Source organism: Toxorhynchites rutilus, chromosome 3, assembly GCF_029784135.1.
Source record: "Toxorhynchites rutilus septentrionalis strain SRP chromosome 3, ASM2978413v1, whole genome shotgun sequence".
Taxonomy (NCBI): domain Eukaryota; kingdom Metazoa; phylum Arthropoda; class Insecta; order Diptera; family Culicidae; genus Toxorhynchites; species Toxorhynchites rutilus.
Genome location: NC_073746.1, coordinates 285926224 through 285951982, shown reverse-complemented (window position 1 = coordinate 285951982; position 25759 = coordinate 285926224). Strand labels below are relative to the sequence as shown.

Here is a 25759-nt window from a genome sequence, read left to right as displayed (position 1 = left end):
GCAGGCAGCTGTAAACCAAGGCTGATCTAAAGTACTAGGTGAAGCCGTTTCGTCACTAATTGGTTAGGGGAACGGTATATGAAAACAGTACGGGAGAAAGCAGAAGGGGAATTATTTGCTTGAAGCGTGATAGAGACAAACTGATCATGAGCGAGCTTTGGCTCAAGCGTATTGTGTTTTGTTTACAAACAAAACACAGTGGACTTCCAATATGGCTGCAGAGTGGTTTTTACAAATTGGCCCACCTTAGGATATACTTCTAGGCGCCCTGCTATAAACTATGTGTGCGTGTATTCTGCTTTTCTCTCACTTGCGAGAACTTGCCTACCGAGATAGGGCGAATTGAACGAGCCAAGCAACGAAAGCGCACAAACCAAAAGTTGTCTCGAGAGTGAGTGGTCGTGTACGCGCGAAGAGGTATTCTTGTCGTGAAGGAAAAGCGTAGTGAAGCAAAGGAAAAAAATACTTAACTCGGTGGTAATTTCTACGGCGATCCGCGACGTCCCGTGCGTGTCGGAATAGCCCACCTCGAAGAGGTGAGATCGATCTGTGGATTCGAAAGTGCGTTTTTACAGAGATTATCGATTACGGTGATGATTTCTAGAGCAGGATGGACGGGTTTTGTGCCAAATGTTAATTTTTTTTCCTGATTTTGCATCGATGCCAGCAGGTTGAGCTTTTTTCAAATTTCCAAATCGCGGTGATGCGCTCTCGCCAGCAGCCCACTGAGAATGGCAATAGGTTTCTTTCGTTGTATTGGTGGCGGTCTGAGAGCGCAAAGAAAGAACACGAAGAAGATAGATTGTTCATGTAACGTGTAAACTTCGTTGGTTCACAGTAGCGGCCATAATTCATAGAATAAATTGTTTTAGAAGTTTTCAGAATGATTTTATGTTATAGAATCGTAGCAAGTTTGATACAAATTTCCTGCTTTATCACAGTTATGGTTCATGTGATACTGACTTTTAACAGTTCAATTTCGATGCGTACTTGTTAATCGAACGAAGTAATGATAAGAAAAAGTGTAAACCAAAACAAACTGCACGAAAACGGCATGTTGCCCTTTTCATGGTTCGAAGAACAGTTGTTTGTGTTGTAGGAATGTGTGTGGCCTAGAGGCGAATGAACTGCAAACTTTAAAGCATCTCAAAAACAAAGAATGGAAGTGTGTGGGTGAAGATAGTTAAGCGCATATAACACGAGTCCTTTTATTCATGTTCCGGCTGATAGAGTAAACGAAATACAATAATTTATGAGAGGATTTGCAATCGGTGATTGGTTGCTTCATTATAAATGTTAAATCAACTCAAGTGGCATTTTCTTCTTCAAAGGTGGTTGATAATTGGAATCAAAATATTTGGGCATAAATTTCATCTTTATGTTCGCTAATGCAGAACCAATATCAATTATCAGCGAATGTGACAAGTTATGTCTCACAAGAAAATTTGGAAAATTATAACATTTTAGCAACTGGGACATTGATTCATGACCAATTCATTATAAAGTCTTGATGTTTTCCCCTTTTGTGGAGAAAATCGACACAATACTCATGGAGTCTTGGTTGGATGTTTATGTATCCGGAACACGACAGTCACGGGTTCCAACCGGGAAAAACACGCTAGTTTCAGCCTACTACTAATACCGTCATGAAGCCCGTACGAAGTCTGGTCAACAAATTCGTCAGGTTCTATAAGAGACGTGGAGAGACGGAACCTGACGGCAAGTTTTGTTAGATGCGTATAATCGACTCAGCACAACAAACACGGTTAGGTATGTTTCCAATTCTGGTGTTAGTCTCCAGTGCTGCCAGTGTTACATTTCTAAAATAGATATGGCATCTTATTTTTTTTGTATTTTTCCAACGATGACATAAATACCGTGACAATAAAAAGGGCGCATCTTTGACCAATCATTCTATTGAATTTAAACTGAGTGCTGAACAACGTCTTTGTTTGGTTGCCTTCAAAACGACTATTATTTGAGCTATGATAACGCTGTAGGTTGCTAACAAATATGATTTTAGAGAATGTACACTACTACAAATTTTTGGGCGACTTGTGACAACTCTTGAAAAAAGCCAACTTTCTCAAGAAAAGCTATGGCTAACTGGAGCAAGTTTGAAAAAAAACGCAAATGACGGGACTGATCACGAACGTCACTTCACAGTGAAAACGAAACGAATTGTATTCAAGTTTATATACATTTCATTTTGTTTCCACCGTGAAGTGGCGTTCGTAATCAGGCCCGACATATTTCATATCCGATGCAATTTTGGTTGGTGCAAGGAGGGGAGGATAGGTTGTTAATGGGTTTCTTCTCCCTCGTACCGGTTTGCACTCCAAGTCAAATGATTTGAGCATTACCAATCCGCACAGAAGCTGAACATCTGACGGTTTGCCGCAGCAAGGGCATATTTTATCGCAAACTCATATCGCATAAACTACTTCTGTTTGGCTTTAACAGGGTTTAAACTTTTCAGTTCATTCGCCTCTAGATAAACTGTGATTTTTGCCTTGTTAGATACTCGTTTGTTATAGCCCTGATCTGAGCTCGGCAAAGTCATATTCAATTGAGGATCTTAATGGGTGGAGCCATCGGGCTTCTCATTTAATTGGAAATGAATTTGCTCCTTCCAGCAGTTTTTCTGCCAACATAAAGCAAAAGTCATTCTGGCGCTCTCGTTGCTATCTAATTTACGATGGTCCGCGTTCAATTTATTTGTCACCGTTAAAGGAACTTCAAAGCATGTTGAAATTGAATTGAATGGAGATGCAGATTTGTGATCATTCGCCACGTCAATCAGAACAACTATTTGCTTCAACTAGAAATGAATTGGCGAGCGTTAAGAACGAGGATAGCTGATGAACTGGTCATGTTGACGGTGAATGCGTTCGTTGTGACTCAGTAGCTAGAGAGAGGAGGACATTTATGGTCCTGCTTGAAGCGAAGCGATTGAGAGGATCGTCTATTTTCATGTTTCGTCTTCGCAAATGTTGGACCTGGTCATAAGATCTCAGTTGTTCGCAAGTTTTAGAGAGTCTGAAAAACTTCTAATCAACAGTTATTCTTATCTGGCTTGCACTCACGTTCTTCGAGAGTGCAGGCAGCGGGATTCCTCTTTCATATTGCTGTCTTGAGATCTTGGTAGCTCACCTTTCCAAGTATTCCTTCTGTGTATATATGAAACCTGAAAGAGCATCGCCTGCTGATGGTGATTTTAAAACATTCGATTAGAGAGTTTTTTCTTCTCCTTGTTGAGGAAAAACTTTCTTGGGCTCCAGAATAGTCTTATCAAGTTATTGAAGTCTGCGTCTTGTTAGAGTTTCACAAATGCAGAGCAAATGTTCCGTGGTTTTACTTTCGGCATTACAAAAGCGACAAATATCATCTTGCACTAAACTTATGTTTTTGAGATGGTATGTACTCGAACAGTGTTCTGTTGTGAGGCCAGTGAATGTGCTGAAGTCTTTCTTATTAAAACTCAGCAATTGTTAAGTAGTTCTAATACTCGGCGCGATAAATATTTTTGACTGGTTAAGTTTTACAGCCATTCAGTTTGCCGTCACTTCCCTAGATTCGAATGAACCGAAAATTTTAAAGCCTCTTAAAAACAAAGAAGCAAACATGCAATCAATCTTCAGAATCACCGAAAATTGTACAACGAGAATGATTTGCTAGTCCCAAGCGTCATTCTGTGTGTTCTTTGTGCAATTTGGTTGGTTCAGGTCAATCACGGAGAGCAACTACGAATTCTACAGTCTACCCAAGCTCAAGCTCAAGAAGCAAGCATGCAAGCAATCTTCACTTTCCGGCACTTTCCACCTTTCAACACAAAATTAGAAATTTCACAGAAGTCAACTTGAGCCGAGTCTTGCGAGTTCATCTGCATGTTCATTTCCCTCTATACCGCCAGGGCCAGGAATCCAGTACAGTTGTACCGAACTTATCTGACTTAGTTGCCGTAAAAGGCAGATGCATTCCCAGACAATTTTTTAATAGCATTTTAATAGCATTAAGGGTTTTAAGTGCCGCTTGACTGTTTGAGAAGATGCAAATGTTAGCATGTATATAATTTCTTCTGAGACAGACATTTATGCATTCTATCATTGCAGCCACTACTGCCTGGAAAACGGTTGACCAGTTCGCCATAGCTACAGAAATTTTTATTCTGGGACCATACACTCCAGCATCTGTTCTGTTACCCATTTTCGATCAAGAGGATATAGAAGGATATACTTTCCTGTACTTGCAAATATCTTTGCGATATATCGAGAAATGCTTGAGTTATAAGTATTCGAAATCTTTATTTTTTCATTTCACCAACCATATAGTCCTGTAAAACGTAGTCCTACGTCAAAAGCAATGTTTGGAATCCTTCAGTTCACTTCTATAGAGTTGTATATTCTTGTCAGATTCATGAACATGTGGATTAGCGTTGTAATGCAGAAAAATTTATTGTACTACAAACATAATAATAGATCATCTTCTACATGACAATAATACAAAACGACCTGCATTCAGTTGACAAGCTTTTCAGTTTTGTTTCGGCATTCGTTGTTTGTAATCTCCAGCTAGTATAATTTCTTCAAATTGTGCACTTTTTGACGTAGAACTACGTCTTTCATTTCTGTACCGGGGTGTAGGTTCAAAGTTTCGAAAACGAGAGAGTGATGCTGGACTGCAAGGTTAGGAACGTTGATACCTCTTTACCGGCTGAATGGAGTGGTATAATAATCACTTCATCCGAAAGAGAAAATGTCAACGAATTATATGATTGTCACTTATTGACCCAAAAAATCGTTTCAAGAGCTTAAAAATTGCAAGCTATTGAAAACATAACATTCTAGCTCATTGATGATGGTTGGTGATCGCAATGTGTTCCCGAACACGGTCGCAAAATCTAGGCACCTGGAGAAACCGTCATAGTGAATACATGCCAGATGTGATTTGTTTTGCTCGCTTACATTAGTGTTTGGGAAACCATAGCGGACACACGCAAGGCGTGAGTACTTCCACTCGCATCAGTTTCTGTTCTGCTTTTGCATGGAACAGTCGCGAAAAATTGTTTGCGTGTGAATGCGTCCGAACGAAGGAATATTCGCACCCATTTACGCATTCGGCTTGGTGTTCCCGTGATCCAATAGCATCAGTTTCTGTTCTGCTTTCGCATGGAACAGTCATCACGATAAAAACGAAATGAATGTTATGCAAGGTTATATAGACTTTATTGCGTTTCGTGAAATGGCGCCGTCAGTTTCTATTCTGCGTTTGGAGTGATCATAGAACCCACTTCTTGTTTTTTGAAACTTTTTAACGAGCACATATTCTGGCAGCACTTCACAAAGCATACCGAGAAATGACTCTTTAATGAATAGCACACGCACACTAGCAAAAGGACACCGGAGCATAAGCTTCAAGGCGAAGGACAGACAGAGAGAAGAGAATGAAAAGACGATTCACTATTGCAGTAGTCGCCGTCGTTGTTGGGAAGTGTGTGCAAGTAGGCATTCAGGGAGGTCAGAATCCGAAAAATCTACACTACTGGAGCTGGAGCGAACCGTAAAAGAACATGGCTCTCTGAAGCGATAAAATAATACACGTTGCTGGCTTTTTTACGCTCCTTTCTCACTGATCGCTGAAGCGTTACCCCTACGGTTGTAAGCAGTTGGGCTCTGCCGTTGGCAGACATAGTGGAATTAGGTGATAAGATTGATAAAGGATAGTGTGGAAAAACAATTGAACGCTGAAAAAGGTGCTAATAACGTGTAATTGAAACATGTGAGAGAAGCTGGATGGATAGAGTTACGAAAAGTGAAGATTCTATGCAAAGGTGTGTGAAAAGATACTGTGTTTGGTAATATTTAAAGTGGTTTCTCTGCATACTGTCGGGCGGCTGGTGTAGGATTGGTGCATGAAAACAAAACAAACGAAGTAGATAAATAGTGCGATTTGGAAACCCACGTTTGCCGGAAGTGAACAATTTCGAGAGGTGCTTTGGAGTAAATAATCATGAATCGATCACCGCCGCATTTTCCTTTGAACTGTTTTCACTGTCTGTTCATCCTATCCGCATTTTCACTTATGGGATAATGTCGAATGATGTGAACTGTGTATGAATATTGAAGATTCGAATGTATCGAATGTAACCAATACGGTAGGTTTGTGAGGCTATAAAATGCTCTCGGACTATATCATTAGGCCAAATTTATCTGCTGTTAACCCTTTGCAGTCGTATTAAATGTAGATATGGGCGTCGTACTGATCTCTCCACGCTATTTTTATTTGTTCATATCGAGTAGCGTTATCTATTATTCATAGTGGCTCCGTATTAATTCGTGAACAGGTTCACTAAACATTGAAACTCGTTTAGAAAAAGTTTAAACTTTTCGGACATGTTAGGATGAACTTTGATTGTATTCTTGGGAACCCATGTAATACCCAAAACTTACATGCAGTTGCTTATAATTCAATATATGTTTTTCGAAATAATCAGCTGAATGTTTCGCTGAAATTTAAAGAATAAATCTTCAAAAATATTATTTTTTCCCTTATTTCTTTTGATGCGGGTAATGTGGACCTGTAGTGGGGGAAACATGGACAAGTCTGTAATATATAAAGCGTCTATCGCTTGCGAGAGGATTAAATTCGCTCTCTTTCTCATCGTTTGTCTGTCCAGTGACTGAAATAGACCAAACAGCGAAAGCGATAGAAAAAAAAAGATTTGAATACCCTTCCCATCATTTTCTATCATGCATTGGATGTGATCTCAACATTTCACTGTCTATTTCAACCCCACCAGTACATTTATTTCAATAACTCAAATTTTCCACTCACGAATGAATTTACTTTTCCGTGCATACCTAATATCGCTTTTCTGTTAATTCGTAAACCGAAATATAACCATCAGTGAATTGAATTTTGAAAATTAATAATTTTGAAATTAATCCACTCAAAATACATAATATCGAAGTCGCAAAAATTACATCCACTCGCGGAATCATGTATGATTTTCGTTTTTGGATTCCATTTTCCACATTTGATCAATATTCATATGGCCATATGAATAAAAGTAATAACGTATTTACTTTTCGAAAATGAAAGTTTAGCTGATTTCGTATGAATAAAACAGAATTTATCAAGCATTTTCTTCGTAATTACCAAGTGTGCATACTTTGGGTTTGAAAACAATTTCATTTGTTTTGATGTTCGATCCGTTTAATGCTTGCGACGAGTCAAACATTCCGTTACCACTACTTTGTGGCATTGGCCCCGAATTTGCGAAGAATCGAATTACAGAGTCCACAAACTACACAGAGAGGGGGATGACGACAATTTTAATCAGTTGTATAGGTTTAGTCGCGAAAATGTTTTTTGACGTAGAACTACGTCTTTCATTAAGGGTGCCAAATCAGAAAACAGGTAACGTTTTTATGAAATAAAGTTAACGTAATAACTATTTTTGCCGTGAAGGGATTTTAGCGATTTACATACTAAACGAATCGGAAATTCCCTAAGATTTGTTTAATATGCTATACACTAGGATCCCCTGGTTTGTAAATGGTTAAAATTCATGAAAACTTTAGGCGTTTCCATTTTTCCATACATTTGTTCTGTCCATTTGTGTGCTTTCCCGAACAAAGCTGTCAATAGCGAGCAACTTATCGACGACCAACCAAGGGGAAATCGTAGGATTTGAAGTCGCCGTGAACAAAAAAAAAGTAGAAGAATGAAGGGGAATATTTGCCTTGAGTATAAACAGTGGATCTCGGCAAACTTTCATTCGGCATCAGACTGTTGAGCAATCCAGTTCACTTTGCTTTCGCTGCGCTTCGATCTAAGATTGGACCCCACCAGTTGTAATCCAACTAGGATATCATCGTTTGCTTTTTCTGTGCATTATTCGTTATTCGTATCGTGTGTTTTTCTTCCCACGTCATAAATTGGACGTTTCGCGTAGTGTGTGATGAGCAAGAAGAAGAGGGAGGCAGGCTCTAGCCCTGCAAATAACGAACGCATTGCCAGGGGAAATTTCGAGGCAAGCGTCATCCAATGATGCACGCGATGTTGGTGTAGTGAAAAGCGCTCGCACTGAACCGAGCCTTCGCGAGTGTGACACCGTATCGAACAACAGCAAAATAGGCGATTTCGGCGCGTCGGTCGAAAATGTAAACGGCTTCTTTGGTGCCTTTGAGAATACATCAATGCATTAAACTAACGTTATGGCGAAGCAGGCGTTAAGGTTATGCTCCAAAAAAATATTTGGGGAATACCAAGCATCTTGAATGTCTTACTGGAATGTTATAAGTTATTTAGGTCCGCGTGCCAGTCGCAAAACTGCCTTCAACTAGGATTGCATTTGCGCTAACATTGATCATAATGAAGCATTGCTACTGTTTTCGAGGTTGTTGATATTAACAAAAAGAGTTTATTTCGCTTGTTTAGTCACCAAAAAAGTAAATGTCGTTCTGGAGTTTTGGATGTGATTAGATTTCGCTTACCAGTAGCAAAAATTCCTCCACTAAGGGTGACAGCTGCGCTTCTCTCGAGCATGAGAAAGTAATGCATCTTTTTTTCAAGCCAGTAATATTAACAAAAGCGTTTCTTTTGAGAATAGCGCAAAATGATGAGAAGTATTTGTATTCCTAGTAGCTACAAGCCCCCAATGTATGGTTCTGTATGCATGCTATGGCGAACGCTTGTTTGGCGCTTGGTTTACGTTGTACGAACAATGCCTAGAGGTGCGATTGCTTTGAGGCAATACTAAATAACATGTAGCATGATATTTGATACTTGCAATTGTTGTCATTGTTGTTGTTTCCATTCGGTGCAAAAGATATATTGATGTAGTTATGAGATGAGGAATAATGGTGCTGGTGTAACATGTATATAATCGACTGTAGTCGTGTCTATGTCAATTGCGAAAAAGGCCACCGGAATAGCATTCGAGGTAAATTTTCAATGCATTGACATGAAATAAATTGCGACATACGATCAGCTAGTGTATTGTTTTGCGAGGGCAAGAATGAACCATCAATCAATTATCGTCAACTGATTCTACAATGAAAAACCATTTCAAAGATTATTCTACTAAGCAGTTGTTTCGAAAATTTCACAGCATTATAGAATAATATCCGAAGGTATAAACAAGCGACTTATATAAAATAACAGCGTAGTTCTACGTCAACAATGCGGTCGTATCTTGGACACAACCTCCTATAATTTTTTTTAACAAGAACAAGAATGATTTAAATGATTTATTTTCTCCAGGAATTGGTCGACAGAGAATTCCAGTCCATTACGAATGAGTAATTGCTGTTGCATCGCCTCCAACGCTGCCTTTTTCCCGTTCAGGTGGTGTTTAGGATTTGGAAAGCGAAACTTTTCCCATTTCTTCCAGCACATCCACAAACACTGCTTCCATTTCTTGCTCGGATAGTTTCTTCTTCTTTCTGCCGCTATCACTACCTTTCGGTGGCTGAGAATTGGCTACCTGGCTACCTTTTGCCGCTGCTAATCGATTTCTCGACAGACACTCTGACTGTAAATTTAAGATTACAAATTAGTATTTTTAGTAACCATTAAAATCTCAACTCACCATTGTTTATCAGAATATATTCTTCATGTATCTCAAAAATCATCGTAAATACACTCTCTGTCCAAAAAAACGAAAGGATCACAACTAGGATTGGGCGATCTTGGATCGATCTTTAGAAGATCGATCTTTTTGTCTCCAATTTCCGATTTTTTTGGATCGCTTCTTTATACCCCGAAAAATCGTGAAAATCGATTTTTTCTTTTCGATCTTTTTGATCGTAGGAAATTTTTTGTAAATTTGTTTTTCAGTGAACATTGAATTGATTCTCACCAAAAATAACCTGATAACAAATTTCATAAACATTGGAGCCCTTTCAATGTTGTTAAATTAGTGGTCGCAAATTTAGGAGAAGCCGTTTTGTAAGTTTGGTCATTACAAAACAGCGTTTCTAGGATTGGGACTACTACCAAGATTTCCAAATTCAAGACTACCAAATACCAGAAGTATGGCGCAGTTGGATTATTGTCAATTAATTTATTTAAATAAATAATTCCATGACAGTACAAGATGATTTCCCTGGAAAATACAATTTTTCTAAGCCTTCAAATTTTTTTGTGACCCTCATGCTGAGAATCAAAATAAAATGCATTTGATATTTGAGTAGAAATGTGAAATGTTTATTCTATGTTAGAAGAAAAGACAACATTTATATAGAACAAGTAAATAAATTGGAAAGAAGGCTTTCGATTTTCAAAAGATTGATTCAGATCGATTCTTTGCTACCGATTTAATCAGTGAATCGATCCCTATGCCGTTTTGAAAATCGATCCGTCAAGATCGATCTTTTCCAAAAGATCGCCCAATTCTAATCACAACACGGGCAAACAAAGTGACGTTTTGAAACCAAACCTAAACAATCAGTTGAAAGATGTTTGACAAAATAAAAACTGTGTTCGAAATTCGAACATGCGTTAAAATGAAATTAGTTAAATAAACTTTTATTCATGCGGATTCAGTAAAATAAACTTTTATTCATGCGGAATAAGTAAAATTTTTTTCATTTATTGTCATAGGGTGATTTAAATACGGTGGAACCACGATTATCCGCGAGCGGATGATCCGCGGTGCGGATCATATACTTCTATATACTTCTTTTCATATACCGCACAAAAAAATCGCCCAAAAACACACAAGCACAAGAACAGAAAACCGAACAAAAAAATCGCACAAAACAGGTGTTCCTGTAATGAACTGTTTTAAAATACCACAAATGTGCCGATATACTAAAATAGTAGGATTTTACGATGAACTGTTTTGGAGCGCATCTTTGATAAGCGCAGTGCAGGAGAACCAAACGCATTCGTCAATTGATTAAGCAACAAGAGAATCTCTAAGTTAAACTAAACAACTGATTGGAAAAAGACGTTCTGAAGGAATGAAATTACAATTTGTACAGTATTTTTATGGTGATCTTCATGACCAAATACACGTGCGCTTACTAAGCGAACAATTCAATCCCAGGACTATATTATGACCATGTTTTAGCGTTAAAAAATATCAAAATCGTAGCTCGTATACTCACAGACTGTGCGTGTCTCTGTAATATTGCTATTGTGTTTTTTAGACGATAATGGTATTTATTTGAAGAAAAAGGTATAATTGAATGAAAAAACTACAGGAAATATTTTTTCTTTAACTTCATTTAGTTTTCACAGTCATTTAATTCAGCCACCTCATTGATTCTCGGTCTGTCAGACCGTATGCGAGAGTATAGGAGGTAGAGATGGGTGAGCGCTCACGAGCCGCTCATTTGAGCCGGTTCGCCAGAACGAGCGTACGATCCACGGTTCTTCACAAATGAACCGCGGTTCGAAAAAGAGCCGCTATTCGAAAGAGTCTCGGCTCGAAAAACCGCGGTTCAAGGAGTCTCGGCTCAAAAAAGCCGCGGTTCAAAAAAGAGCCGGCTCAAAAAAGTGTCGCGGTTCAAAAGAGTCTCGGCTCAAAAAAGATCCGCGATTCAAAAAAGAGCCGCTCAAATGAGCCGGTTTGTTTAAATGAACGAGCGGCTTTAAGCCGCTCACTGAAATGAACCGTTTTGCCCACCTCTAATAGGAGGGTTAAAATGATTCCATAATGTATTAGTAGAATCGATTGTCTTCTGAATAATGGCGGGTTTACATTAGGGAGATCTATAGCTATAGATGGATTTATTCACGCGATTAATAGATGTAAACGGGTGAGATTATATATGATACACTTATTCGAGGTATATATATAACTTAAGATATAGAGCCTTTTTACACAGCGCGATTTGCTGACTTGATAATCAAACTCACATATTCTACAATATAGGAGTAACTCGGATGCAAATTTTCAATAACTTAAGATATAGAGCCTTTTTACACAGCGCGATTTGCTGACTTGATAATCAAACTCACATATTCTACAATATCGGAGTAACTCGGATGCAAATTTTCAATCGATCCACAATCGTTTGTAACTGATTAGGCCGAATCGTATGCTAACATACACTGTGTACTATACTTTTCGAGAACTATAGTCATTTCAGCCGCGGGGAAGTACTTAAACTAATATATAACTATGGCATGATTCGCATGGTTGCATAAACTTTTCGAATTGGTCTATTTCCTCTACTCAGATTCCAAGCTCTTTCTTTCCACAGTGTTCTCATTTTATTTAGTGTCCTTGCCTCGCCCATTCTCTTCTTCCGAATTGAAATAATAGTAAAAGCACTTATTGACTTATTTTCTGATGCGGGTCTTGTGCTTTATATTGTATCGTTTCACATACGCATGGTGGGACCCCATTTTAGGCTCATGAGTTCTTTATTTGTTATGAATGAACTCCGCCATTTGTCCTATTATATAGCGCTGGATTTTAAATTGATGCAGGGAGCTATCGATATACATTGTATGGAGGAAGAAACGTACATTGGAAAGCAATTATGCATGCGATTGTTGCGAACGATGATTCGCTCATTATTTCTCTCTAGAAATTCAATGGTGGGCAAGTTGGTACTTCAGCTCTGTTCGCACCCAGGGCGTTATCGACCTTCAACGTCCCATTATTATTGCTGTTTTATGAAAATTAAAAGTAATATGGACTGATGAAAGAGGGGTGCTTTTCAAATTCCATTTCCAAGTATCTCATTTGTGTTATAATCTCACTATTATTTGAACAGAAGTAGTCGCTTATACAAGAGAAGACTCTAGTATAAGCCTGAAATTTAAGATAAAAAGTACATAACAAGTACAGCAATGCTCCCCTCATTTACAAGAGGACATTTCATTGTCCTTCGTAAATCGTTTCTCTGTACTGGTCAGACGTAAGCGGTATAAACTTTGTTGTTTTAATCCATTTTGAACTTTGGTGCACAACTTGTGAACTTGCATGTCAACGAAAGCGTTATGAGTTGTGAATAATAACCTGTAATGGTACAAAGTCTACCGGCCGCAAAAATAAAATCAATAAATTGGATCAGATCTACGTGTAACTGTTGAAAATATTTTTAAGTATAATTTTCGGCAACTTACTCAACAAATTTTAGTTGGGGGAAGCAGGTCCTGGTGTATGCGTCCATTTAATTTTTCCAATACCGATTTACTTACTCTTTCTTCCTTGCTCTTCGTGTGCAAGTAGGTTATTTACAGAACTTTAACGTTTTAAGTTTTAGATTAAACTTCGATTTGTTTCTAAATCAATCAACCCATTTGGTTGATCTGCATGGCAGAGTTAACTTGATTATTTTTTCGGATGATTGAAAGAAGGATAAAAAAAAAAGTTTTTTTCAAAATGTATACCGAACACGATTTTATAAAGCTGCTGGTGAAGTTTTGCCCAATTTTTTTATGCGACTTTTTTTTTGTGCGGGAGATAGCAACCGCACAAAAAAAGTCGCAAAAGTGCAAAACTTCACCAGCAGCTTTATAAAATCATGTTCGGTATACATTTTGAAAAAAACTTTTTGTGCGATAGATAGAGACCGCATAAAAAAAGTTTCCCCCAAGAAAATAACTCAAATCCACGCCATTCACCGTTCAATTTGCTTTTGTTTCCCTGCTTTGCGATGGGACACTTTGCCTTTTCGGTTGCGCGTGGTGTTTCGTGCTTCTAGTTGCACGTCAAAACGTGTTGCTGTTAGAAATCATGTCATGCAAAAACTTTAAAAAACTTAGAACATTTGATGAGAGGAGGGGAAGGATTTCAGATGTGGATAATTGAGACGCAAATTTGCTTTTTTCGCACTGAAATGCATATAAACCATCGAAAAAAAGTAAATGGACGATAACTTCGTCAAATATGCTTCTTTTCATACACCACACAAAAAAAATTCGCCCAAAAAAACCGCACAAAAATAGGTTTTACTGTGCAACCAAAGATGTGTAGTGCGATTGTTCGTCGTGCGTTTCCACATTTGTGCGATTTCATTTTTAAATCGAAACTTGAGTAGCACAAATAAAAAAATATTTTGTCAAAGAATACAATTTTAATACAAGCGCCAACAACAAGGAAAGAACACACGTTTTATAACTTTTGGATATTACTGACGGGTTTGTTGCACACCGTAATTTCTTTCGGAAATTCGTCGATGAGTGGTAGGATCTGGCTTTCTTGTTTCGGTTGTGGCGCTCACATAGTCTGATCACTGATGTATACGACATCAAGTTCATGCATTTTATTCTAAATTATCTTTTTTGGAGTTTGCACCTCATTTCAGTCTTTTATTGCGTTCTCCGCTTATACTCTATTCCGTGGTCAATCGCAGCTCTACTTTTTTATTATATGAACTGTACGATGGGTTGAGGCATTTTTAAATTAAATTGCTACACGACCTTCCACAATAAAATTGCCAAATCGCCGAACCATCGCGTAGTTGAATCTGTAAATACTGGAAAAACATGTTCCAAAAAAGGCATATTTATCTGTGTCGCAGTTGTCATTGAAATGTCCACATAAAATACATGTTTCTTGAGTTTATAGTTGATAAAACTGTAGCCTTCGAAATAAATCACGTGTGCCTGCCAATCAAATCGGGATTCCTCTAAGATTTATTGGACATGCGTTATATAAATTACGATTCGTCATTTTTTTTTACGATTTTTCGGTTTCACCCAAGGCGTAATCCGAGAGCAAAATCGATTCGGTGACACGATAGGGTGTTGTGAATGAACGATGTCACACCTCGCGGTGCGTAGTTCTACATCAATAATGCGGGTGTGTCTCGGATCCCCTGATACATATATATATATATATATATATATATATATATATATATATATATATATATATATATATATATATATATATATATATATTTTTTTTTTTTTTTTGTTAGACAATAAATTACGTAACGCTAAAAATATGAGAACAGAGCCACTTGTTTATAGAGTTTGAAAAACACAAATACACTGCTTTTTGCAGAGGCTAGTGTTTTGGGGTTGACAAAAAAATGTAGGGCGTTGATAAATTTCTCAATAGTTAATTTGTTAAATTGGCGTTGAAATGAGAGATACTAATATTCCATACACTTATGCAGACCGCTAGGCTTTTTTTTTGACACGGACTATAAAATCGGGCACCGTAACGAAATCGTCAGTCAGCATTCTACGGTCTTTTTCAAGGTTTTGTTCAAGAGTAACATTTTTCCCTGAATTGGCCTTTTTCAAGACTAGATGCGACTGAACTGAAAAGCCTCTATATTTCAACACATTATTATCACTGACGATCAAACTAGCTGCGGGCGCTCTTGTGTTCGCATGCATTTGTTCAAACCGCATTGTGTTTCGCTTGAACGAACTACAGAATGAAACACAAAATCGTCAGTGACGTTCAGGGCCCGAAATCTTCGAAGGTGAAAAATGAAGACCAACTCTACTCTCTGAGTAGCATCGCTTCGACTAGAACTGTTTCGACAGTCGTCGTCAACAAAAAATGAATTGACTAGCGTTGACTAGCGAAGGTGACTGATGAACTAGTCCAGTCAGTGGTTATACTAATTGACTCGACTAATGAATACAAATCTGCCTCTTCAATCAACTGACTTCAATCCACATTTCTACCCCCTTAGGGTGGGTTTAGACTAGTGATATATTCATGTGAAGAAATATGATGAGATTTATAGAAATCGCATCAACCGTTTACACTAGCGTGAACTTCTATAATGAATATATTCATATTTTCGGTGAATTTATTCACCTGAAGTAGAACTGCAATGATTTTTCACTTTAATGATTTTTCACCAGTGAGAAATTCACAAGCGTTTCCATATGCTGAATTTATTCAAGTTATATATACCTCGAATAAGTGTATCATATTTATTCTCACCCGTTTACACCTATTTTCAGGTGAATAAATCCATCTATAGCTATAGATCTCCCAAGTGTAAACCCGCCATTAGGAACGAAATTGTTACCCGCGTACGCAATCTTATTTGACGTCCATATAAAGAGGAACGAAAACTTGATTTCTGATGCAAAAAAGTAATTACCCCATCAATAGACGGTTTATTGTCTACCCATCGTGAACTCAAACCAACGAACTTAGACATTTATCAAGTATGCTATAAAGGCCCCCGCGTTAGTATTAGTAAATAGCGTACAAAATAGCGCACACACACTGCACGCTATTTTATACGTGTGAGTAATTTTTGTGTATAATACAAAACAATCTAGCTCACTTGTAGCGTATGTCAAGCCACGTTGAACTGCCTGCATACGATATACATGGGAGAGAGAGGGGCGAATTCGTTTTGGGGGAAGTCACTTCAAAATGCAATGAAGACAATTTGACTGAGAAGAATGAAATGATATAGTCGAGTCGGTAGAGGGAGATAGCGACTAAACGCCCGACTGACTGTTCAGTCGTTTTGGCGGAGAAACTGCGTGAAGAAGCCAAAAGTCATTTCCGACTGAATACGGATATAGTCAGTCAGACAGTCAGTTGACTATCCTCAGTTGACTAAGACTATGCCGAGCCCTGGTGACGTTACAAGTAAGCTGCAAGCGCTCTTGTAGTCGAGCGAGAAAATATAATCGGCTCTATTATATAAATCGTGGGATCAGAATTTGATCGTTCAAGCATGTCTTCAGGTACTTCATTGCGATTAAATTTTCGAAGAAAATTGAGCTTTTTTTGCACTAGTCGTGCTGCGACTTTTCTCATACCCAAAATATGACGAACGGTCTCGTGAGAGATATCGAATTTACGGGCTAACTTCTCTCAAACTTGACTGATTTTGTCTGTTTTTGATTTTCTGATTTTGAACTGTTCCTCCTAAATTTGCGACCACTAATTTGACAACATTGAAAGGGATTCATGTTTATGAAATCTGTCAGGTGGTTTTTTGTGAGATTAAAATCAATGTCCACTGAAAAACAAATTTGCAAAAAAAATTCTACAATCAAAAAGATCGGAAAGATCGAAAAGAAAAGATCGATTTTTACTATTTTTTTGAGTACAATGAATCGAAAATATCATAAATAGGAAAGGAAAAGATAGATCTTCTAAATATCGATCCAAGATTACTCAATACTACTTTATACCATTCATACACCCGTGGGGTGGTGACATCATGTTTTCTTCGGTCCACGTGGTATATGGAGCAGCCCCCTATATTGACTACACGTTAGACCACACGATCATATACTTTTTATGGTGTTCATAGTGTACCACCCCCTCATAGAATAATCCAAGACAATTATTCGAATGAATCGATTATTGTAAAATGTCCCTACAATTGATCCATAATTGACTAATTGTAAAAATATACTTCTCTAAATACAGTGGAATCCGTTTATAATGACATAGCGACGTCATAATAAGCGGAGTCCGAAAAAATGGTATATTATATTTGTGGTATAACAAAGATCGATTTTTATGGGTCGGTGGCTTCACTCGATTATCCCTAAGGTTAGCCTCAAACCATGGTTCAAAAGTCTGGACTTAAGTCGGGACTTTATTCGCACCTTCTCTCGACTCATGTCCAATCACTGTTCGTTAGACGCGCTACTCTTTCGTTTTAATCTTGCCGATGGCAATATCTGTGCTTGTGGCCAAGGTTACCACGACATCGAACACGTTGTTTGGTCGTGCGAGGAGTATCTTGTTGCCAGATCGAATTTAGAAAACTCTCTTCGGGCTAGAGGAAGGCAGCCCAATGTGCCGGTGAGAGATGTGTTGGATCGGTTAGACCTTGATTACATGTCCCAAATATATGTCTTCCTAAAAGCTATCGATCTTCGTGTGTGATTGTCCTTATATCCTTATATTCTCCTTTTCCTTTTCCTTCGCGAGAAATCAAATCCCTTCTTACTAACAATAGAATAAGGTGAAATGTAAATACATGTTAGATATAAGATAGGCTTAAGAATTGAGTATGATGAATGTGAGTGCGAATGTGAGTGTGAACATTGTCAACATATCCTTATATCCCATCCTTTTCCTGAAACAAAATGTCACCCTTCTAAACTCGAGCAAGCCGCGAGTAATCGGTTCTCTACTTCATTAACATTAGAATTAATAAAAAATGTTTATGTATACTTGTAACTATACAGATAGGAGTTTGGCTCCTTTAAACTTATGTAACTGAGCCTGTAAAAATAAACGATTTAATAAAAAAAAAAGATCGATTTTGATTGAGATGTACACAGTTGCATCGATAAAAATGAAACATCGCGAGAATGAACGTTTATGAAAATCGTTTCTCGACTATAGGTCAAAAACGTCAACAACACTAGGAGCTTGTTGAATCAGAACAGAGCCGATCCGCTACTTAATATGCAAATGTGGAGTTTACTTCACAAGTATACTCTTTTCGCTTTCCCCCTCCGTTAGAGACGAATGAACTCTCAGAGTTTAAAGTCTCTCTAATTCAATACCTTCCTTCCTTCCCCTCCGTTGTTTCTATTCTAGCGGCTGCATAAGTTGCCCGTTATTGATTGCTCTGTTCACGAAAGCACACAAATGGACAGAACAAATGTATGGGGAAATTAGAATGCTTCCAATTTTCATAAATTTTTCATATAGACTATGGGATTGTAATGTATAGCATACCAAACAAATCATAGAAAATTTCCGATTCGATTGGTATGCAAATCGTTAAAATCCGTTCGCAGCAAAAATTGTTATTAACGTAAACTGTATTCCATAAAAACGTGATCTGTTTTCTGATTTGACACCTTTAATGTAAGACGTAGTCCTACGTCAAAAAGAATAAGAAGCTAACTGTCTGGAATTGTCTTTGATAAGTGCCAGTCATTAGCAAACTCGTTCTGGGGAGTCAATTCATTTATTCCAATGACTCATTCCTTCACTGTTGGAAAGAACATAATTCCATCAATATTATTTAAAAAAAAATCAGTTAATTGATTCCAATTGGAGATGATAGTCGGTTAAGCCTAATCTATTCGATGTTTCTTGTTTGAAACCAGTCTAGTACTTCCGCCATTCTGGCAGAGCAAACAACTGTACTCCGATTACACGCTATCAGCCTATCAGCCAACACATGACTCTCGACTCAAACATGACTCAAACAATCGAGGAGCATAACAGCACTTCTCTCTATCACTCTCCCTCCTATCGCTACACGCAGCGCAATGTTATCCATTCAAATGACACATGCGGGCTTCGTCGGATAACAATGCCAGTCGCCATTGGTTTATTATCTGTTCCCTAGTAAAAGAGAACCACGCTTCGTAATCGCAACGATTGTTGCGAGAGATACATTCCGTCCCACACTGATTTCATAAACAGAAGGATCAAGCCTCGAAGCAGAGCGTGTCTTGAATCGGCGCTCATGACTGTGTCAGTGTTTAAACGAGAACAGAGCAGCAAGTTCAGTGTCTATCTTTGATCGTTGATTTCAGTTTGTTGTAATTGATGCCACCAGCGTCAGCGAGGTTTGCGTTCACAGATTTACTCATATACGGTACTTGTTTTGGCGTTGGCGAGAGTCGTTTTATCGGAGCAGGTTAAGGTTAACAGGTGTAGCGAATTTAGCGCGCAGTTTGATAAGGTCGACTAGCGAAAACAGTGAGTATTGGTATGACGGGACAGTGTTGTTGTTTTCGATTCCAGTGAACACAGCTGCATACACGGTGCATCATCACACGTTGCGTGACGAGAGAGAGAAGTCTTTGTTATAGTCGCGAGTTGAAGTTCCAATGAACACGTCGTGATCCACTGTTTCTCGTTCTCCGCTGCTAATTTCAACGATAATCATTTCTGACTCGTGTGAAAATCATCCCGATGACACCAGTCAACAGTTGCAATGCAGATGAAGGCTGAAGACAACTTGAAGAAGGTGCATTGCAAGTTTGTGGTTGACACACTATTTCCCCAGCACGTTAGCATATTGTGTGTAACACCTGTGAACAACTCCCATTACCATATATTACCACACATTCGTGCGTACACACACGTGCGTACGTCATGAACGCATTGTTTGTTTTTCTTCAAATACTAACAAAAGCCGCTCTTCCGGACCTCAAAATTGGCACAGAACTTTTCGCATCCCACGTTCTCCCTCGAATCAATGAGCTGATTTCACACTGATGAAAACTTAAGCTATTTTCGATACTAATCACCTTTTTATTCGTTGTCGTTTTAGGCCGATATTATGAAATTTCACAACTACAGCAGTCCACCAGAGAAAGTGAAGGTACGATCCGTCAGTACATCATCGGAGCAAGAGTCTACGTTCCCACAGCAGCAACAACGGCAACAGCAATCAAAACAGCTACAGTTATCGCAGTCGCAAACCATTAGTTTGAAGAAGAAAATTACACTCCAGCAGCTGTTCCAGCTGCAGCAGCAGCAGAACCAACCGCTGGCGAAGCGACCTCGGATCGAGTCTGTTCCTGAGGACGAGGAGCAGGACCAGGACCAGGACCAGGAAATTGACACATCGGCCACAGAATCGGAGACAGAGATGGATCAAACGGCTAACGAGGATGTGATTACAACGCATCCAAACCAGCGGTTAGACGCCAGTGCACTGAAAGCGAGAGGCGCCACTATACTGATGACAGACAGCTCTGACTACGGTCAGGACGATAGTCTGGGCCGGAAGAAGGCCAAACGAAAACTGGTTGGCAAACCTAACAACTCCAACACATCCACCAAGGTTAAGCTACAGATGGTACATGAATTTCCCACACTCTTTCTAGGCTTAAGACGGAATCGAATCTTTCTGGTAAACTCGCTGGCACAGAGCTTCGAACTGAATCAGCGGGATATTATCTTGACGTTGAGAAAAATCAAATTGAACGAACATAACGCCCGGTTAGCGAGCGTTTTCGGACTGACGGACAGTGAAGTGGAAATCCTGTTCCGCACGAGTGTGCCTAAAATAGCCGACTGTTTACGGAATTTTATCGTTTGGCCCGACGATATCACGATGAAGCTGAACGTTCCCATCAACCTGCGGCAGCACTTCAACAAAATCCACCTCATTCTAAATTATCTGGTAATCAAAGTGCGGCAGAATGCGGTCAAATATCTTTCTCAGGCACAAATGGAATCCTCATACTGCGAGGTTGATCAGTGCCACAAGCTGAAATATCTGATCGCTTCCACCCTGGATGGCTGCGTGTGCTTCGTGTCGCGAGGCTTCGGCATCCAGACGCACGACGAGGCGGTCCTCGCACAGTCTGGCTTCCTGACCAAGTTCAAAACCAACACAAATCTGATAGCGGGGAAGAATTTTCACAACTTCGAGGATCGCCTCACCAACGGGGGCAGCGAGCATGATCACGAGAACAATAACGGAGGAAGACCGATCGGCGGTGCCGATGACGATTCGGACCTGGAGCGCACGCTGACTACTAGCAACGACGAGGACAACTTCGAGGAAATTGTGTCGGAGAAGATCAGCAAAAGTCGGACGTTCAAGCTGAAAAATTACATCGAGAGTGTGCTGGAAAGCTTCCAGGGTCACCTAATTTTGTCGCCCACGGCCTGTGTAGACGGAAAATCGCTAGAACTGCTGGATGATATCATGGTGATCGTTGGGGCTCTCATCAACTTGCAGAAGCAGGAAGTAGAATAGGTGTTTGCGAGGTATGGAACAGAAGATCCTCTTGTGTTGTTAGGAAACCCCTGGTTAGTCGATGCGGTATGGGTAGAATCAAAGGCACGACTGAAGCTGCCATATGCTGCTACCCGCATCATTACAGCATCTGCTTTGAGTTATTATTATTTTATTAGTTTTACTTTGTTGACGATTTCCGCCTGGGAAAGTTTTCCAGTGCACCTCTCGGGTGAAGCTTTTCAGCACATCAAGCGGACCGGAAGAACGTTAATAGCGTAGTAAGAAATAATATTGCTAGTGAGACAAGAAGTTAAATGGTAACAAAACAAAATATAAAAACGCTAGTTCGTATTGTAGATAATTTATTATAGATTTATACATATAACTAAAACAGTTCAGTATAACAATAAAGTTTATTAATGAAGTATAGAGCTGTCAAGTTTGATAAACAAAAATGAAGCAATTGCGGCAAACAGACAGCACACAGCCGTTGACATGACTTCTTCCGATGGTAGGGGCTGAGTATAATTTGGGTTTAGAATGCATTATATATATACAGAATATTGAACAAATGCCATTCGAGCTCCCAGCTTTGAGACTTGATAGATTGCAACTCGGACAATGTAATGAATTTACGTAAAAGATGTTTTCAATCATATAACTATGTTTCCAGCTAAAAAACGAGTTCTTTTTAAATCAAGTATGTCATCCAATTATTGGTAGGAAGCAACATCTCACTTCAACACTGCTGCCTAAGGGTGGGTTTAGACTAGTGATATATTCATGTGAAGAAATATGATGAGATTTATAGAAATCGCATCAACCGTTTACACTAGCATGAACTTCTATAATGAATATATTCATATTTTCGGTGAATTTATTCACCTAAAGTAGAACTGCATCCAACTTTAGTGATTTCTCACCAGTGAGAAATTCACAAGCGTTTACATATGCTGAATTTATTCAAATTATATATATCTCGAATAAGTGTATCATATTTATTCTCACCCGTTTACACCTATTTTCACGTGAATAAATCCATCTATAGCTATAGATCTCCCTAATGTAAACCCGCCATAATAGAGGCGAATGAACTGAGTTTAAAGGCTCTCAAAAACAAAGATTTAATGAATATCTGCTGTCGAAGTGTATTGTTTCACTGGTCAAATTAATTTTCCTATTATATTTTCTTTATTTTGGTATATGTTATTTGGTCTTTATAACATAGCCTGATTGACAGAGGTTTCTTCTTCCCAATCCCGAGGGCACTTCGCGCTCACTATGTCCTGTTCCACTTGGTCCAACAGCCTTGCTCGCTGCGCTCCTGGTCGCCTCGTAACAGTCGGATTTCCGATGAACACCATTTTTGCAGGATAGCTGTCCGACATTCTTGCAACATGTTCTGCTCAGCGTATCCTTCATGCTTTGATCACTTTCTGGACACTGGATTCGCCGGTGAGTTGCGTGAGCTCGTGGTTCATCTTTCGCCTCCAGACGCCGTCCTCCTGCACATCGCCAAAGATGGTTCTTAACCCACGTCGTTCAAAGACTACGAGTGCCCGCAGGTCCCCTCCGAGTGTTGTCCACGTATCGTGCCCGTAGAGGACAACCGGTCTTATGAGCGTTTTGTACAGGGAACACGTTTGCTAAGTCTGCTTGACCTTAAGGCGGCTCGCACACCGAAGCAATAAGCAACTTGCAACTGTCAACATGCAATAAGCAATATTATCGCCAATGGATTTTTACATTTAATTTTTGTTGATCTCGCACACCGACGCAATACGATATCGCTGTCGCCTTTACAGAGCAACACATGTCGCTAGCAACACGGTGTGTCGGTTGAAGAGCAACTTATTGCCCATATTTTGACAAGTTTCGTACATTAAGCCGATTATTGCATAATGTCAGGGGTTTTCATTGCTCTGGTATGCGAAGAACAACAAAATATGTTGCCTGTTGCATATTGCGTATTGCAGTTTGCTAGTTGCTTATTGCTCCGGTGTGCGAGCTGCCTAAGTGTTTGTGGAGACAATAGTTTTCGACTTCAATGAAGCTGGCCTGATAACCTCCACGGATCTGTTCGTAAGTGTCGATAGACTACGGAAGATGATTTGGGAAAGCAGTTAGTGACAGAATACACGATTTGGACAAGAAACAACGCATGCATAAATCTAGCCCTTTTAGCATGATATATGCAAGTGTCTATTTTACCCACACCAGGTGACCGCTTTAACCATACTCTAAAAAAAAGTTCAACTTTACAATTTCTTCGGACATAGGGGAAATCATGGTAAAACCGACACCCCCTGATATTTTCAGTTAGAAGCAATTTTTTGAAAATTTTTCGATGTCCCTTGTACACACTTGTCATTTCTTACGTTTCGAGTCACCCCGCAACTGCGGTAGTCGCTTTGCTGTCAAAACAAACAAGAAAACAGAACCGGTTAGCAAACAGGAGACAGTAAAATTTCGCTCGTGGGATTCAAGTATTTAAGTTGGAAAGTTGAAAGTTGGAAATCGTTCAACGTTCATCTGCACATTTCACGTGGATGTTCACTTAAAGGTTGGTTTAGAGTTCTCGTGAACGTGAACGCGGACAAACACTTTTTTGTTAATAATTCATCAGTCCATATATGAAACGCGAGGAATACATCTTGAAACGATAGGAAGAAACATTTTCTAGTTGAAAAACATGATTAAACGCAATTCATATTGATGAAAGTGGATTAATTCATTATTTCACAACGATTCTTAATTTCCACCGTGGAATCGAGATGTTGGTGAACTCATCATAGTTCACCGATTTCGGTTAACGTGAACGTGAAAACAGTGGTGAATATAGACGTCAAAATATTTCCACGTTCGAATGTCCCAAGGCATTCTGAAAATTATTTCACCGCGAACTGTTAAAGGATATGTTTAGCAATTCTCAAGTTTTCAATGAAAATGTTGATATGGATGCAATTTCAACCAATCGGATCTCTGCACGGGTTAAAAAACTTCGTTGGTTTGGGTTGATTCGTGAACAACTGTATATTTTATCCGAATTACTTTATTGAAGATCGATGTTTATTTACTTCACGTTCACTGTCGAACTTTTAAAATGAACGTGAACGTGAACAAAATCATTCTATTCACCACGATTTTTTGAGTTGTTTGTTCGCAATGTAGTTCACCGTGAAATGATCGTCCTATTCCACCGCCTGTTCAAGTTCACGTTCACGGGTACTCTAAACCGGCCTTAAGCTGGGATCTTAAAGTGTCCACATAGTATAAAGATAACTTCTTAATAATTTGAAGTTATTGTAACATGTGTTTATTCTTTGTTTCAAAGGTGTCGGTTTTACCCGCATTCCTATTTATTTCACCTGAAAACATCAATTTTTGTATTCTATCAAAATTCGACTTCTACTCAAAAAATGATCAACAGATACTGTAGAATGGTTCATAAACAGTTGAAGAGAGGTTCTGTAACGACTTGAAGTCGAAAACACATGGTAGATCTTGGGAATATGTGGAAAACCTTAGAGTGTCGGTTTTACCCTGATTTCCCTTAATGAAGAATCTGCTATTTTCAAATTTTATAATAAAAACCGTTTACAATTTTGAGCAAAATTACTACAATATTCTTCGAAAATGTTAGGGGCGAATGAAATCCAAAGTTTAAAGCCTCTCTAAAACAAAAAGATTTGATTAGATTCTTCGAAAAACGTAGAGGACGCACAAGGAGAGACAGGAAAAAATAATATTTTTAATTTTCGGATGGCGATAAAAATCTACAAAAGATAATTTAATAGGACACATTTCCCATAAAACATAATTTATTCGACCATGCTACAAAAAAATTTCGACGCCCTTCAACAATTAGCCAGAACTTTCGCCATTGCTGTCGGAAACATACGTGTTGGCATGATTTTTAGTTTTTACTTAGCTTTATTCATCAGTTTCTCCTTCGTTTTCGCCACGATATTTTTGGAGTGGACCTCTCCTCTTCAGGTTTGCCCTGAAATTCTCGATGGGACGCAGCTGGGGGACGTTACTTCTGAACAACATCTATCATCAAGCGGTTCATCTCCTCCAGTGACTGGCCGAAACATCACATCCTCGTTCGGGTGATATTTTTGTACGAAGAAGGCAGCTTCCGGCAGGCACTTTGTGCTGTAAATCTCCCCGTT

The 25759-nt window shown here is 39.0% G+C and overlaps 1 protein-coding gene across 11 annotated transcripts; it reads left to right on the top strand.

Annotated features, from left to right (window-relative positions):
• The first annotated feature begins 361 nt into the window (after positions 1-361).
• Positions 362-22013, top strand: LOC129775283 (uncharacterized). Of its 11 annotated transcripts, none has more exons than XM_055779822.1 (3): positions 362-536; positions 19631-19856; positions 20163-22013. In XM_055779822.1, exons 2-3 carry the CDS (start codon positions 19824-19826, stop codon positions 21600-21602), a joined length of 1473 nt encoding a protein of 490 aa, XP_055635797.1. In that variant the 5' UTR covers positions 362-536; positions 19631-19823; the 3' UTR covers positions 21603-22013. The 11 variants fall into 11 exon arrangements, with proteins under 11 accessions (XP_055635797.1, XP_055635800.1, XP_055635801.1 ...); XM_055779825.1 differs by having other exon boundaries at positions 362-561; XM_055779824.1 differs by lacking the exon at positions 362-536 and adding an exon at positions 556-670.
• The last annotated feature ends 3746 nt before the right edge of the window (positions 22014-25759 follow it).